We start from the raw sequence: 17,526 nt of genomic DNA, 5'->3' as shown, positions 1-17,526 counted from the left end.
TTCTGTGAGTAATTGTTTACTCGTTTTTTTTTTTCTTTTCACATGTTGATCTAGAAATTGTTCTGAAATTTGTTCAGGAGTATCTCAGAAATTGGTCCAAAAATTGTCTTGAAATTCCGTCAGGAATTATTTGAAAATCAGCCTGGAATACGTCGAAATTCGTTATAGAAGCTTCCTGCTATTCTTCTAGTAATTTTCCTTAAATCTGGTCAGAATATATTCTTGAAATTATATCAAGAATTTTCCAACATTTTAACCTAAATTTCGCTTAATTTAGTCTACGAATATCACTGAAACTCATCTAGGAATTTGACTGAAATTTGCCCAAGAATTTCCTTAATTTTCATGTAGAATTTTTGTAATGAAATTCTTCTAGAAATTTCAACTGATTTCCTGCAGTAAATTTTCCAGAAATCCCCTGAAATTTACCAAGGTATTTCAGTGACATTCATCTAACGATTTGTTTTTTTTTCAAATTTGTCCATGATTTTCTATGATTATCTTCAGATTGCGTCCGGGCATTTTTCTAACATTCATTCATTCGAAAATTTCCTTGTACTTCGTCTTCACAATTTCTCATTAACATGTCGCCAGGAATGTTCTCAAAAACTTTCTTCCGGAATTTGCCCAGAATATCCACTCATTTCATTCTATTTCCAGCTGTCATTCATTGCAAAACCGCAAAAGTTCATTGACCGCATCGTTAGAGTTTGCAAAACATTCACCGAGCCTTCCGATCTGCCCTGTTGTTGATGTTGCTGTTATTGTTGTTCCTAACCGGCTCACTTTGATTCCACCTCCACAAAACATTGTTTCCCACCTCATCTCGCACAGCCTACTTATTGCTGCCACTCGCCGCTTTTCCCCCACCTTTTCCCCAACGTTCGCACAATTTGTCTTCCTACACATGGCCAAAGCTGCTGCTGCTGCTGCTGTTGTTGTTGACGAGCAAACTTTTCACCACAAGCAAAACCACACAAATTTCACTCATTTCCTTCGTGTCTTTGGCATGCACTGGCGGTTTTTCCTCATTCGTCGTACACCCTTTGCACCCTTCTTTTCCGTTGCTGTCGTTTGACTTTCGAGCATTTCAGGTGGAATTTCCACCGTAGGAGAACTTTTTGCCCTAAGGAATGAAGTAATACACAAACTAACCTCACTTTCTTGGATGCCTTCGGATGATGATGATGGTGATGTTGATGGAAGTCCGGAGGATCCAAGCGGTCGCTATGCAGCAGTTTGGGTAGAAACGGCCTTGTTACTTTAATTTGAATCATGCTGAATTCGGGTAAAAAAAATTCCGTCCGTCTGGAAACGGTTCTAGTTTGAAACTGAGCCTGAGCTCATGAACCAGGTCGATCGAAATGTTTTCTGGGAAAATGCCCAAACTATTCGTTAGCCCATTTCTTTGTGCTGCAAAGATATAGGTGAAAGCGTGCTCATCATCATCGCCACCGCTATCGTCATAATCGAAAAGTGATTTGTAAACTTTTCACCGCCCCGTGTCAGCCCCATCTGACGGCGACACGGCGGTGTTGGCGAGAGACACCGATGATTGATATTTTGTTTTGCTGCACGAGGATTGCGTCGTTTATCTCCTATAGATATTTTGCAAGTGGCATGTGGTCATTATATAGATAGGCATGTGTTGGTTCTGAGCGGAGTTGTTTTTCGGGGAGCAAGCAGAGTTGAGTCCGAAGAAGTTTTTTTTTTATGCAACACTGAATGCAGTGTCAACTCGGAGGCCAAAGTTGAGGACATGTCTTCATTTGGAAGACATTTGGTGAATACATTTTTCCGCTGACATTTTGAACACATTTAATGTTTTGTGAATATGTTTGAAAGAGGGTGGGTCATTTCACCGATTGGGTCATTTTACCGAAACAAAAATTCGGCATGTTTGTATTATGAACTCTTTCAAGTACGGTTGGTTTTGAAGCACCTCCCATGATTAACTGTATAAAATCACAATGGCATGTTCATTAAGCTTAAATTCATAACTCAGCATAAGTCTAGGGTCTCCGAATTGTCTTGGAGTTCAGATTATTGATATACTATATCCAATGATCAGAAATCAAGGATAATTTGGAGAAGTTGGAACACCTTTTATCCACGAAAGTGGAACCTAAATTATGCGCATAAACTCTATAAAATAGCTTAGATAATTGCTGCCAAGGTTGTCGTGAAAGTTCTGGTTGATCTTAAGGATCACATGATATGATCTCTAGGTAGATTCGCAGAAACTAGAACATCTTAAATACACGAAAATCGATCATAAAAGATTCGCATCGACTCCATGAAATTGGTTGGACATTTTTCGTTTCTTAGTACATTGTCTCAGTCGATGTCGATCTAGTAGATCATTTGACCTGAACTACAGTACGATTTAGAGTACCTAGACCATCTTATTTACATGGAAGTGGATTGTAAGCTACTCGCATATACTCCATAAATAACTGCTAGGGATATTGTCTCAGTTGTGATCGAAGTATTCAATAGAACGATCTGAACCCTACGACGATTTGGAATAAATCGTAAATGATGTGCATAGACGCTATGAATCTTTTAGGACATGTTTCGTTGCTTAGAGCGTTTTCTAAGTTGTGGGTGATTTAGTAGATCATTTGATCTGAACTTTCAAACGATTTGAAGAACCTAACATATCTTATATACATGGAGATAGGCCGCAAATGATACGTATAGACTCTCTGAATCTGATTGGACATATGTTGATGCTATTGACATTGTCATAGTCGTAGTTGAACTTGTAGATCGTTTGATGCGATCTCCAGGATGATTTGGAGAACCCAGAACATGTGATATACATAGAAAGGGTACATAGATGATGGCTCATTTACTTAATTAATCTACTTGACGTGCTTCAATGCTAGGGACATTGTTACATTCTTGGTTGATCTAATAGATCAAATGATTTAAACCCCGGGACGACTTGAAGAACTTAGAACATCTTATAAACAAAGGAATATGTTTGGATATGTTCTGTTGCTAATGCTGTGTTCTATTTGGTGAATTTTCACTTAAATTTGACACTTCAAAAATAAATCATAATGTTCAAAAATCCCTCTGCTATTGATCTTCCGAAGGTGTTTGTCAAAATTGATTCCTGGTTTGTCAGAGATAAGTCTGGTACAATAGCAGGTTTATTTGAAAATTTTCCATCTGTCAAATTTTAAGTGAAAATTAACCATATGGAACACAGGCTAAGGCTGTGAACCATTTACTGACTTAAATATAACTCGTGCTTAAAAGTGACATTTCGAAAGTTATTTTCTATGTTCGAAAATCTTCGTGATGTCGACACATCTATGACACAAACGTCATTCCCATATACTTTGCGTGAAGCCGAAAAATCCTGGTTCTCTGGTTCGATTTTACGTCAACATTTGACAGCTGCTGCAAATATTCGCAAGCAAGCTCTGTTCATGCGTGATACGTTGTTAGGAAAGTTTGTCGCGAGCAGGGGGGAAGATTTTTTTTTACTCTTTGTTGTGCCATAGGCGCTGTTTACTGTGTTTAACAAGAATTATCGTTACCTAAAAAAGAAGTGCATTATAATTGGATGTGATAGCAGCATTACTACATTAGTAAAAACTTTTAAAGCGATATAACCATGCGGTACACATGAATGTAGCTTAAAAACGTGTTATCAACACTAACACCACCACCATCGGTGGCAGCTTCAGCGAGTACTAGTCTTGCCAGGGATGTGGATGTCGATCGACCGGTTTTCGAGCCACGGTTGTCAAAATTTAACTTCTTTTCTGTCAGAAATAACCATGTTCGGATAGCAGGGTTAATCGATAACATTCCATCTGTAAAATTTTAACCAAAAGTTAAAAAAATTCACCAGATGGTTCAGAGCTTAAGACTGTGTTCCATTTGGTGAATTTTCACTTAAATTTGACACTTCGAAAATAAATTATAATGTTCGAAAATCCCTCTGTTGTTGATCTTCCGATTTTCGAAAAGGTGTGTGTCAAAAATTTTTTCTTGTCGGTCAGAAATAAGTCTGGTACAATAGCAGGTTTGTTTTAAATTCTTTATCTGTCAAATTTAAGTGAAAATTCACCAAATGGAACGCAGCCTAAAGGCCTAAACCGAAGACTACAAATAAGAAGACTGGCAACTATTCCCTTCTCCAATACAAATGTCAAAGGTCGAACTTTGAAGCACAAGTGTTAGTGAGACTGCTTATTAACAGTGACTGTGTGTGTGACCTAATGTCACCGAAACGAATAATCATAACAAAGTACTCGTTGTTGTTTTTGTTTTGCTCTACAAAATTTCAAGGCAATTTGTATCCTAATCACAGCAAGCCGGTGGTTTTCCAACTTCAAACCGAAAAACTTGTCATGGTGGATCAAGTAGAAGATTGAAACTCGGATCGATACCTAGGAATTGGCGGCTTCCACCTCCGTTGAGTGAGCTGCCGTCATTCGAAAGCTGTTGAAAATTCAAGGATTCAAAAAGAAGAAAAATCCGGTACCTACATCACGATCCAACGGAAGGCGTAGCAGGATCTAATGTTGGAGAAAATGAAAATGAAATGTTGAAGGACTATAATGCCAGTGTTGTCAGAACCTAGGGTGTGACGTGCTGTCAAATCAGTCTACTGATCATTCTTGTATGAAATTGGTTACAAACGTAAACAAACCCTGTAGGTTTCTTATGGCTTGTTTACGTTTGGAACCAGTTATGCGAGGTAGGCGACAATTGTTCGTATTTGACAGCCACCTCCCCCCTTGGTCAGAACATGAAACCACCGGATAGTGATCCTCTGTATGCTTTAACAATTCTTATAATCGACCGATCCCTTCCAGAGAATGATAACAACAGTGTCGGATTGGCCAGTGACATTCAAAGTGTCAGCGAGTACGGTGCCAAGCTGCCGAGCGTCTCAACTTAATTCCCCCCGTTGTGGCCAGGTGTTAAAGCCATACGGAACGAGCATGCATTTTACTAATGCACTATACGAATGCCCATAAGTGCATCACTAAAGGAGCAAATCAGGCATAACATTTAATAACGGCACAAAAGCATTTATAAACAAACTTTCTAAGCCTCTTTACACGCGAACCAAACTAAGCCCACGCAAGAATCGGGCACAGAGGAATGGACTGAATGCGTATTTTCCATCGATTTCGACCGTGAAAGCCCAAGCGCAATGACAGCGGAAGCGGAACGGCAGCGGCAGCGGAAATGCCCGATCTGAGTAAGCCTACTTGTCGGATTGAAAACTAGTTAGAACCAAATCGACTTCGGTTAGGCATCTTGATGTCATTTGTGACAACTGTCAAACTTTCCGTTTCCGTTCCGCTTCCGTCCACATTGCGCTTGGGCCTTTAAGGTCGCATCGAGTGGATCGGAATTTAGCAGCTACACCAATCAGCGAGGAAGGAGTTAACATCGAACCAGGAACGGAAATTAGTGCGGATTTATCTCCCTCGGAAAACAAGAAAAACCCGGAAAAGGCGGACTCATGTCAGAACCGACCAAGAACGATCTACGGAAGGAAATTGCCGGTGAAGCACGGAATGAAAAACGAAGCGTTCGGAAAAAAATACAAGGTATTCCAAAAGAAGCAATCAACGGCTGCAGACTAGCGGAACATGGTAAAACCGGGCCAATTATTCTTTATAAATTAAATAGGTATCAAAATTAAACTAAATACGCGCCAGGTTTGCAAAGAATATTTTCAATCCTGGAAGTGTGTATGTCTTGACTGGATCAGCATACCGTGAACCCCCGGTAATATGACCGGTTTTAATCTGAACACTTTTTAATTTGAACCCCGCTTATCTGCATGGCGTGCAAATTAAAATTGCCTAAACGTCATTTTGCACTTGGAACGGAGTAAAGCGAAATGGAACATTGCAAAACGAAACGCAGAATCAAAACAAAACAGCAAATAAGTCAACCAGAAACACGCTGATAGAGGTGTCGTTCAGATTAGCGGGGGTCCACGGTAGTGCGAACCTTTTCGACCACAGTTCGGTTGACCTTTTTCGCAACGTCATTCTGCTGTGGCGTGTATGCCACCGTCGGTTCGAATGGATGTCCTTTCTGGAATAGAAATCTTTTTGTGGTCCACCGTCAATCTTGAAACCGAACCGAACTTCGTCGTCGCCTGGAACATGCTGAAGGCCTTGGACTTTCTCTGCATCATCTACAGCGCCGAACAGTGGGTATGGCCATCGATGAAGCTCACGAAGTATCGGGATCTGTCCCAAACAGGGGGATCGATAGGACCACACACGTCCGAGTGGATCCTTTCCAGAGGCCTTGTCGCTCGATCACGAGTTCCACAGAAAGGGTCACGGCATTGCTTCCCATGCACACAAGCGTTGCAGAAGCTCAGCTTGCCCTCACGAAATTCAGCACCAATCACCAGGTTGTTCGGTGCCATCGCCTTCATTCCTTGCTCGCTGCAGTTTCCGAGCTCATCTGTCTCCTAATTGCACAATTCCGTGGTTGGGCCTTCCAGGTCAATCTCCAGCTCGTAGGGGCCACCTCTTATCTGTGCGGTGGCGATAATTTCCCCGTCTTTCTTCAACATTGCGATCTTGCCGACAAAGTTCACCTGCACGCCGGCCGTGACGAGCTTCTTCATGGACATCAAATTGTCGCGCAACTCCGGGATGTACAGCATTTCCTTCATGTGCAACGGGAACTGTTTGTTGCTGTTGCCTTGGATTTCACCGACCGTCTTCGCAAGAATGGATTGACCTTCCTTTGCCACGTTGATCACGATCGGAGGATTCAGTTTTCGGACCACCGGATCCCGAGTCAAGCTTGAACACGAGCTTGTCACTCTTCTTTTTGACGTTGGCCCAGCTCGCCACAAAACTTACCGCTTTCCGCCGATTGACCGCCTCGTTGGTCACCACCGGGGAACTTGAAGGGTTTTTTTGTTTTGTCACCGGAAAGAGCGGCCCCTTTGGCCTCGCCAACTTCTCCATTTCGCTCTTGACGCTTCATATCTTCAGTCAACCACCGCCGCTTAACGATTTCGATTTTCATATCTTGCTCCGGAACGTTTTCCAGAGCGGTTACCAGAGGGTCGTAGGAATCAAATTTTACTTCGAATGGCGCAATCGAATTTGGATTACAAGAAGTGAAGTCAAATTTTACTTGGAAAAGTGCATCGAATTTGGATTACGAGAAGCAACGTCAAATTTATCTTGAAAAAGTGCCATCGAATTTGGATTATGAGCAGCGAAGCCAAATTTTACTTGGAAAAGTGCAACGAATTTGGATTACCAGATGGATGGAAAAACACAATCAAATTTGGATTACCAGAAGCAGAGCCAAATTCTAAATAGAAAAGCGCAATCGAATTTGTGTTACGAGAACCGAAGTCAAATTTAACTTGGAAAAGTGCAATCGAATTTGGATTATGAGAAGCGAAGTCAAATTTATCTTGAAAAAGTGTAATCGAATTTGGATTATGAGCAGTGAAGTCAATTTCAACTTGGAAAAGCGCATCGAATTAGGATTACCAGATGGATGGAAAAGCACTATCAAATTTGGATTACCATAAGCAGAGCAAATTCTAAATAGAAATCGCAATCGAATTTGTGTTACGAGAAGCGAAGTCAAATTTAACTTGGAAAAGTGCAATCGAATTTGGATTATGAGCAGCGAAGCCAAATTTTACTTGGAAAAGTGCAACGAATTTGGATTACGAAAATCGAAATCAAATTTTACTTCGAAAAGCGCAATCGAATTTGGATTAGCAGAAGCAAAGCCAAATTTTACATGGAAAAGCGCAATCGAATTTGGATTACGAGAAGCGACGTCAAATTTATCTTGAAAAAGTGCCATCGAATTTGGATTATGAGAAGTGAAGTCAAGTTTTACTTGGAAAAGTGCATCGAAATTGGATTCCGAGAAGTGAAGTCAAATTTTACTTAGAAAAGCGTATCGAATTTGGCTTACCAGATGGATGGAAAACACAATCAAATTTGGATTACCAGAAGCAGAGCCCAATTTTAAATAGAAAAGCGCACTTGAATTTGGATTACGAGAAGCGACGTCAAATTTATCTTGAAAAAGTGCCATTGAATTTGGATTATGAGCATTGAAGTCAAATTTTACTTGGAAAAGTGTAATCGAATTTAGATTATGAGCAGCGAAGCCAAAATTTTACTTGGAGAAGTGCATCGAATTTGGATTACGAGGAGTGAAGTCAAATTTTACTTGGAAAAGCGCATCGAATTTGGATTACCAAATGGATGGAAAAGCATAATCAAATTTGGATTACTAGATGCAGATCAAAATTTTAAATAGAAAAGCGCAATCGAATTTGGATTACGAGAAGCGACGTCAAATTTATCTTGAAAAAGTGCCATCGAATTTGGATTATGAGCAGTGAAGTCAATTTCAACTTCGAAAAGCGCAATCGAATTTGGATTATGAGCAGCGAAGCTAAATTTTACTTGGAAAAGTGCAACGAATTTAGATTACGAAAATCGAAATAAAATTTCACTTTGAAAAGCGCAAACGAATTTGGATTACGAGAAGCAAAGTCAAATTTATCTTGAAAAAGTGCTATCGAATTTGGATTGTGAAAAGCGAAGTCAAATTTAACTTGGAAAAGTGCAATCGAATTTGGATTATGAGCAGCGAAGCCAAATTTTACTTGAAAAAATGACCGAATTTGGATTACCAGATGAATGGAAAAGCACAAGCGAATTTGGATTACCAGAAGCAAAGCCAAATTTTACATGGAAAAGCGCAATCGAATTTGGATTACGAGAAGCGATGTCAAATTTATCTTGAAAAAGTGCCATCGAATTTGGATTATGAAAAGCGAAGTCAAATTTATCTTGGAAAATTGCAATCGAATTTGGATTATGTGCAGCGAAGCCAAATTTTACTTGGAAAAATGCAACGAATTTTGATTACGAAAATCGAAACAAAATTTCACTTCGAAAAGCGAAATCGAATTTGGATTACGAGAAGTGAAGTCAAATTTTACTTGGAAAAGCGCATCGAATTTGGCTTACCAATTGGTTGGAAAAGCAAAATCTAATTTGGATTACCAGAAGCAAAGCCAAATTTTAAATAGAAAGCGCACTTGAATTTGGATTACGAGAAGCGAAGTAAAATTTATCTTGAAAAAATGCCTTCGAATTTGGATTATGAGCAGCGAAGCCATATTTTACTTGGAAAAGTGCAATCGAATTTGGATTATGAGCAGTGAAGCCAAATTTTAATTCGGAAAGCGCAATCGAATTTGGATTACGAGAAGTGAAGTCAAATTTTACTTGGAAAAGCGCATAGAATTTGGATTACCAGATGGATGGAAAAGCACAATTAAATTTGGATTAATAGAAGCAGATCAACATTTAATATAGAAAAGCGCAATCGAATTTGGATTACGAGAAGCGATGTCAAATTTATCTTGGAAAAGTGCTATTGAATTTGGATTGTGAAAAGCGAAGTCAAATTTAACTTGGAAAAGTGCAATCGAATTTGGATTATGAGCAGCGAAGCCAAATTTTACTTGAAAAATTGACCGAATTTGGATTACCAGATGGATGGAAAAGTACAATCAAATTTGGATTACCAGAAGCAGAGCCAAATTTTAAATAGAAAAGCGCACTTGAATTTGGATTACGAAAATCGAAGTCAAGTTTTACTTCAAAAAGCGCAATCGAATTTGGATTACGAGAAGCGAAGTCAAATCTATCTTGAAAAAGTGCTATCAAATTTGGATTATGAAAAGCGAAGTCAAATTTAACTTGGAAAAGTGCAATCAAATTTGGATTACCAGAAGCAAAGCCAAATTTTACATGGAAAAGCGCAATCGAATTTAGATTAGCAGAAGCTAAGCCAAATTTCACAAGGAAAAGCGCAATCGAATTTGGATTACGAGAAGCGACGTCAAATTTATATTGAAAAAGTGCCATCGAATTTGGATTATGAGCAGTGAAGTCAATTTCAACTTGGAAAAGCGCAATCGAATTTGGATTACGAGAAGTGAAGTCAAATTTTACTTGGAAAAGCGCATCAAATTTGGATTACCAGATGGATGGAAAAGCACAATCAAATTTGGATTACTAGAAGCAGATCAAAATTTTAAATAGAAAAGCGCAATCGAATTTGGATTACGAGAAGCGACGTCAAATTTATATTGAAAAAGTGCCATCGAATTTGGATTATGAGCAGTGAAGTCAATTTCAACTTGGAAAAGCGCAATCGAATTTGGATTACGAGAAGTGAAGTCAAATTTTACTTGGTAAAGCGCATAAAATTTGGATTACTAGAAGCAGAGTAAAATTTTAAATAGAAAAGCGCAATCGAATTTGGATTACGAGAAGCAAAGCCAAATTTTACATGGAAAGCACAACGAATTTGGATTACCAGAAGCAAAGTCAAATTTAACTTGAAAAAGCGCATCGAATTTGGATTACCAGATGGATGGAAAAGCATAACCAAATTTGGATTACTAGATGCAGATCAAAATTTTAAATAGAAAAGCGCAATCGAATTTGGATTAGCATAAGCGATGTCAAATTTATCTTGAAAAAGTGCCGTCGAATTTGAATTATGAAAAGCGAAGTCAAATTTAACTTGGAAAAGTGCAATCAAATTTGGATTACGAGAAGTGAAGTCAATTTTTACTTGGAAAAGCGCATCGAATTTGGATTACCAGATGGATGGAAAAGCACAATCAAATTTGGATTACGAGAAGCAGATCAAAATTTTAAATAGAAAAGCGCAATCAAATTTGGATTACGAGAAGCGAAGTCAAATTTATCTTGAAAAAGTGCCATCGAATTTGGATTATGAGCAGCGAAGTCAAATTTAACTTGGAAAAGTGCAATCGAATTTGGATTATGAGCAGCGAAGCCAAATTTTACTTGAAAAATTGACCGAATTTGGATTACCAGATGGATGGAAAAGTACAATCAAATTTGGATTACCAGAAGCAGAGCCAAATTTTAAATAGAAAAGCGCACTTGAATTTGGATTACGAAAATCGAAGTCAAGTTTTACTTCAAAAAGCGCAATCGAATTTGGATTACGAGAAGCGAAGTCAAATCTATCTTGAAAAAGTGCTATCGAATTTGGATTATGAAAAGCGAAGTCAAATTTAACTTGGAAAAGTGCAATCAAATTTGGATTACCAGAAGCAAAGCCAAATTTTACATGGAAAAGCGCAATCGAATTTAGATTAGCAGAAGCTAAGCCAAATTTCACAAGGAAAAGCGCAATCGAATTTGGATTACGAGAAGCGACGTCAAATTTATATTGAAAAAGTGCCATCGAATTTGGATTATGAGCAGTGAAGTCAATTTCAACTTGGAAAAGCGCAATCGAATTTGGATTACGAGAAGTGAAGTCAAATTTTACTTGGTAAAGCGCATAAAATTTGGATTACTAGAAGCAGAGTAAAATTTTAAATAGAAAAGCGCAATCGAATTTGGATTACGAGAAGCAAAGCCAAATTTTACATGGAAAGCACAACGAATTTGGATTACCAGAAGCAAAGTCAAATTTAACTTGAAAAAGCGCATCGAATTTGAATTACCAGATGGATGGAAAAGCATAACCAAATTTGGATTACTAGATGCAGATCAAAATTTTAAATAGAAAAGCGCAATCGAATTTGGATTAGCATAAGCGATGTCAAATTTATCTTGAAAAAGTGCCGTCGAATTTGAATTATGAAAAGCGAAGTCAAATTTAACTTGGAAAAGTGCAATCAAATTTGGATTACGAGAAGTGAAGTCAAATTTTACTTGGAAAAGCGCATCGAATTTGGATTACCAGATGGATGGAAAAGCACAATCAAATTTGGATTACGAGAAGCAGATCAAAATTTTAAATAGAAAAGCGCAATCGAATTTGGATTAGCATAAGCGATGTCAAATTTATCTTGAAAAAGTGCCGTCGAATTTGAATTATGAAAAGCGAAGTCAAATTTAACTTGGAAAAGTGCAATCAAATTTGGATTACGAGAAGTGAAGTCAAATTTTACTTGGAAAAGCGCATCGAATTTGGATTACCAGATGGATGGAAAAGCACAATCAAATTTGGATTACGAGAAGCAGATCAAAATTTTAAATAGAAAAGCGCAATCAAATTTGGATTACGAGAAGCGAAGTCAAATTTATCTTGAAAAAGTGCCATCGAATTTGGATTATGAGCAGCGAAGTCAAATTTAACTTGGAAAAGTGCAATCGAATTTGGATTATGAGCAGCGAAGCCAAATTTTACTTGAAAAATTGACCGAATTTGGATTACCAGATGGATGGAAAAGTACAATCAAATTTGGATTACCAGAAGCAGAGCCAAATTTTAAATAGAAAAGCGCACTTGAATTTGGATTACGAAAATCGAAGTCAAGTTTTACTTCAAAAAGCGCAATCGAATTTGGATTACGAGAAGCGAAGTCAAATCTATCTTGAAAAAGTGCTATCGAATTTGGATTATGAAAAGCGAAGTCAAATTTAACTTGGAAAAGTGCAATCAAATTTGGATTACCAGAAGCAAAGCCAAATTTTACATGGAAAAGCGCAATCGAATTTAGATTAGCAGAAGCTAAGCCAAATTTCACAAGGAAAAGCGCAATCGAATTTGGATTACGAGAAGCGACGTCAAATTTATATTGAAAAAGTGCCATCGAATTTGGATTATGAGCAGTGAAGTCAATTTCAACTTGGAAAAGCGCAATCGAATTTGGATTACGAGAAGTGAAGTCAAATTTTACTTGGTAAAGCGCATAAAATTTGGATTACTAGAAGCAGAGTAAAATTTTAAATAGAAAAGTGCAATCGAATTTGGATTACGAGAAGCAAAGCCAAATTTTACATGGAAAGCACAACGAATTTGGATTACCAGAAGCAAAGTCAAATTTAACTTGAAAAAGCGCATCGAATTTGGATTACCAGATGGATGGAAAAGCACAATCAAATTTGGATTACGAGAAGCAGATCAAAATTTTAAATAGAAAAGCGCAATCAAATTTGGATTACGAGAAGCGAAGTCAAATTTATCTTGAAAAAGTGCCATCGAATTTGGATTATGAGCAGCGAAGTCAAATTTAACTTGGAAAAGTGCAATCGAATTTGGATTGCCAGAATTGAAGTCAAATTTTACTTCAAAAAGCGCAATCGAATTTGGATTACGAGAAGCGAAGTCAAATTTATCTTGAAAAAGTGCCATTGAATTTGGATTATTAGCAGTAGACTGATGCAAAATTTGACTTTTTCGCTCCACAATACTTAAACGATTCCAAACCGGATCCTGACTAACCTCTCAAAATTTGAACCCATTTGGTGAGAAACTGAGATGGCACAAACCATTTGAAGTTTGTATGGGAATTACTATGGTAAAACCAAGATTTTTGTTCATGTCTATCTAATAATTCACCATATCGGTCTGCTTCCAAAGCTGTCAGTTTTACTTGTAGGAAATTTTCCCAGCTACAACTTTGCTGAAGACCACTTTTTGATTAAATGCAAGGATCGAAAGTTATCAATGGTTCAATGCACTGATGTCTTATGATCATGCTCAATCAACTGCTCAGCAGGCAACATTGGTGTTTCTGGGGCGTTGAATAGGACACAAAAATCATGGCTACTATGTCACACTGCAAAATACAGTGTTGCCTACAGAGCAGCTGCTTGATCATGTCATAAGTTTACCAATCTCTTAAATAATTAATAACTTTTTCCTGTCTCGTTTTACATAGAAACAATCTTCAGCAAAGTTGTAGCTGAGAAAAGTTTCTATAAGAATGGTTATCGAACTGTTTCGCAGCTCAATATGGAAAAAGACTAGAAGGCGATGAACAAAAAGTTGAGATTTCCCATAGTAATTTACATGGAAACTTCAAATGGCTTGTGCGAAGTCTGTTTCTAACCAAATGAGTTGTAACTTTGGGAGGCTAATCAGGACCCGATTTTAAACCATTTAAGCACTGTGGAGCGAAAAAGTCAAATTTTGCATCAGTCTAATGAGCAGTGAAGTCAATTTCAACTTGGAAAAGCGCATCGAATTTAAATGACGAAAAGATTACCAGAAGCAAAGCCACTTGGCAAAGCGCACTTGAATTTGGATTACGAGAAGCGAAGTCAAATTTATCTTGAAAAAGTGCCTTCGAATTTGGATTATGAGCAGCGAAGCCAAATTTTACTTGGAAAAGCGCAATCGAATTGGATTACCAGAATTGAAGTCAAAGTTTACTTGGAAAAGCGCAATCGAATTTGTTTTACCAGAAGCAAATCCAAATTGTACATGGAAAAGCGTAATTAATTTTCCACAAAATTCTAAAACGTATGATCAGTAGGGTGGTTCAAAATATCAAATTTGATCCATCAAGCTTATTCCCATACAAACTTCAAACGACAAGTGCAGTATGAGTTCCAAATGAGCTTAATTTTTTGGAGAATAATCAGGACCGGATTTGAAATCGATTGTGCGTAATGGAGCAAAATAGATATTTAGAACCACCCTAATGATCAGGCCGTCTGAATACATGCAACCCATCCATCGCGACCTAATTCTGTAATTATGGACTTGTGCCACTCTTATTCTGAAATCCGCTAAACAAACCATTACGTGGTCAAACAAATCAGTGCCAACATTTCAAAGGGGCGTAATTGCTTTTGTAAACAATGGCTTTAGCCGTCGATTTCTCGCAACTCAAAGCTCACCCCTAAAAAAAAAACAATGCTAGCTGGTAGAGGAAACATTCATCTACCTGTTGTAGAGGAAACATTCATCTACCTGGTGTCATTATTTTTCATGAGTGAGCTTTTATTCTTGAGAAATCGACGGCTAAAGCCATTGTTTGCAAGTACAATTACGCCCCTTTGAAATGTTGGCACTGAAATATCAACTTCGCTAAAACCGATAGATAAACAAATGTTACTCAAACTTGGTTGATCCAGCCAACTGACAGCGAAAACGTGATCCAATTTTAGAATAACAACAAACATCGCAGAACCGTATCCGACGGCGCGACGCTACGTGGAAGCAACTTGCATCGCTAAAAATATCGTACGATTCTACGCCGGGTGTGCACAATGTGCTTATTTAGCTGCCTGCTCCGGCGGGCACGTTCTGATCGTAGTAGCCCGAGCAGGAAGGAATATCTCGATACCTTCAATTGGTGTGAACTAAGCCTGAGGTAAAATACCAAAAAAATGTTCCCACAATACCATTCCAATACCAAATTATGCAAATGCAATACCAAAACAAGACCACCCAGGGTATTCTTTTGGTATTCAAATATCAATTTTTGTTATTGACGAAGTATTTTGATTTTACCACTCATGTCAGGCTGATCAACACAAAATTTCCATAAGTTATTTCCTCCTGCTCGGGAGGCCGTAAATCGACGGGATTTCACAATAAAGAAGCTTTTACAACGGCCTACTATTTTGCCGATGGAAGGATGATTTTCGAAGAACATGCGTTCTCTCTCACACAGCAATGGTTTGTAATTCCTGATGGATGAACGCGGGCGTCCGGGGTGACATGTAATTTGCATTAATTTTGTGAGCGCACTTACCTCGCTCCGGGTGACAGTGGTTGCTGGGAGGGCACCTCCGTCTTCAGGAACCGGTACAGATCCGGTGTGGGACGCGCCACGCTGATCGACGACGAACGCCTCCGGTTGAAAACGGGTGATTTTTGGTGCTTGAGAAAGTCCTTTGAAAGCAAACAATAGAACAACGGATGTGAGCAAGCACGTGCTGTTGTGTGTAAATATGTGTGGGTGGGTGTCGTTTACCTGTGTCGAACAGCAGCAGCTTCCGAGCTGCAGGCAGTTGCCGCAGGTGGGACAGTTGGTAGCAGTGACAGCCGTTGTTGACGAAAAGGAAGAACAGGAGCCACTCAGAGGGGCTTTATTGGCACCTTGATTGAAAACTGACACAATCGAGGGGGAGGGTGAGATTGATCCTACCCCCAGGGCCAACGATGGAGATGGCGACGGTGAAGCCGTCGAACGGTGCACCCTTAATGAATTGTTTCTGCTGTGATGTGACTTCATCGTCGTGGATTGCTGCGTTTGTTGTTGCTGTTGTTGCTGTTGATGGTGCCGCATGAAGCAGTAGGAAGTGGTTGTTTTTGTCATCTTTGACGAGAGGTTTTTATTGCTGCTACTGCTGGCACTGGAGCTCAGCGTGTCTTCCTCGACTTCGTCACTGTTCTCTGCGGAGTAGAAAAGCGGGAAAAGTGATTTTGAGTGGCAGGCTTTTGTACTTGTCGAGAGCAGGAATGATTACACATTGACGGGTTTTCGCTGCCGCGCCGAGGAACACATACGGCGAGTGAGGTTGAGCTTAAGTGAGTTGATTATTAAATGGAGACGCTTAGTGTGTCACGCCGTGTTATGGTATTTTGATTAGCCTGGCGGAGGGTCAGATACCCTAGTCAGTCAAGGCACTGTATTGTCAAGTTGGAGGTAGCGAGTTCGATTTCCGGTTCTGTCTAGAAAGGTGGACGTGCTTACTTGCTCCGTTTGTATTAGATTAGATTAGATGAGATAAGAAGTTTTTGATACTTGTTTGACGCTCACAGAACTTCATTTAATCTTCAAACTTCCCTAAGTTTTCAAAAAGTTTTCAGATTTTCTCTTATAATCAAATAATTTTAATAATAATAAACAAAAATAATTCGGACAGGAATTATGATGTGTGCTGTTGAGGAATTTCGTGGGGAATCTATCACGATTTTGGGGTATCCACGCATCACAGTACACTATTCCACAGGAACTAGGCGAAAATTTGAGGTTTTGTTTCAACTTGCATGGCCAATGAGAATAATTCAGAGCGAGAGTCACTTTTACTCAGTTGTATGAGAAATTTATAAAACCTACCGGTACTCAGCGCTGAGTTCTTGCAGTTTTTAGCAATTACAACATTCCTCTGAGCAAAAGTGACCCTCTCTCTGAGTTATTGTCATTGGCCATGCGCAAAAATTGATTTTATAAACAGCAATGAAATGAGACATGCGCTGCGCAGGGGCAGAGAAACAGTCAACTTTCGCTCGTTGGGCTAAACCTGTAGCCCACTTAATGAAAGACTTTCGTTAGTTGGACTGAGCCGTCAAGCTGAAAATTGGTTGATCATCACAATCCTTTAGCAACTATCCAAATTGTTCATACATGAGCCCCTTAAAAAAGAAATAGCACTGTCAATTATGACCATTGTCCCCTACAGTGTTACCATTGGCGTAGCTAATGGAGGTGCCAGGGGGGCCAGGCCCCCTCCAGATAAATTGTCTAGCTACGCCAATGAGTGTTACCAGTAACTTCTAAGATCATGATAATGTATAACCATGGGCAGAGCGTAAAATTATTGACTGCTTAGGCTGAGTGTGAGAGCACTGCACGACTGCACTATTCAATTCATTGCTCTGTCCAGACCGGTTGAACCTGAGTATTGCGAACTAACTCAAAATGTTTGTCATCTGGGAGCCGAGTCGAACTGTCAAACGGAAGCCAAACATTCAAAAGAGCTCAGAAGTCATGTGGGTGGTTAC

The 17,526-nt window shown here is 39.1% G+C and overlaps 1 protein-coding gene across 1 annotated transcript in view; it reads right to left on the bottom strand.

Annotated features, from left to right (window-relative positions):
* Positions 1-17,526, bottom strand: part of LOC135704807 (serine-rich adhesin for platelets-like) — a 301,896-nt gene that overhangs the window by 56,530 nt on the left and 227,840 nt on the right. Inside the window, exons 4-5 of the mRNA XM_065226324.1 lie at positions 15,773-16,194; positions 15,551-15,690 (exon numbers count right to left, since the gene is read on the bottom strand). Of these exons, the coding sequence (XP_065082396.1) occupies positions 15,551-15,690; positions 15,773-16,194 (562 nt within the window). The remainder of the gene's footprint in view (positions 1-15,550; positions 15,691-15,772; positions 16,195-17,526) is intronic.

The sequence above is a fragment of the Ochlerotatus camptorhynchus genome, unplaced genomic scaffold (assembly GCF_037179485.1).
Source record: "Ochlerotatus camptorhynchus isolate MF236.1 unplaced genomic scaffold, CSIRO-AGI_Acam_v1.1 ptg000248l, whole genome shotgun sequence".
In the NCBI taxonomy this organism is placed as follows: domain Eukaryota; kingdom Metazoa; phylum Arthropoda; class Insecta; order Diptera; family Culicidae; genus Ochlerotatus; species Ochlerotatus camptorhynchus.
This window is presented reverse-complemented; position numbering and strand designations above follow the sequence as displayed.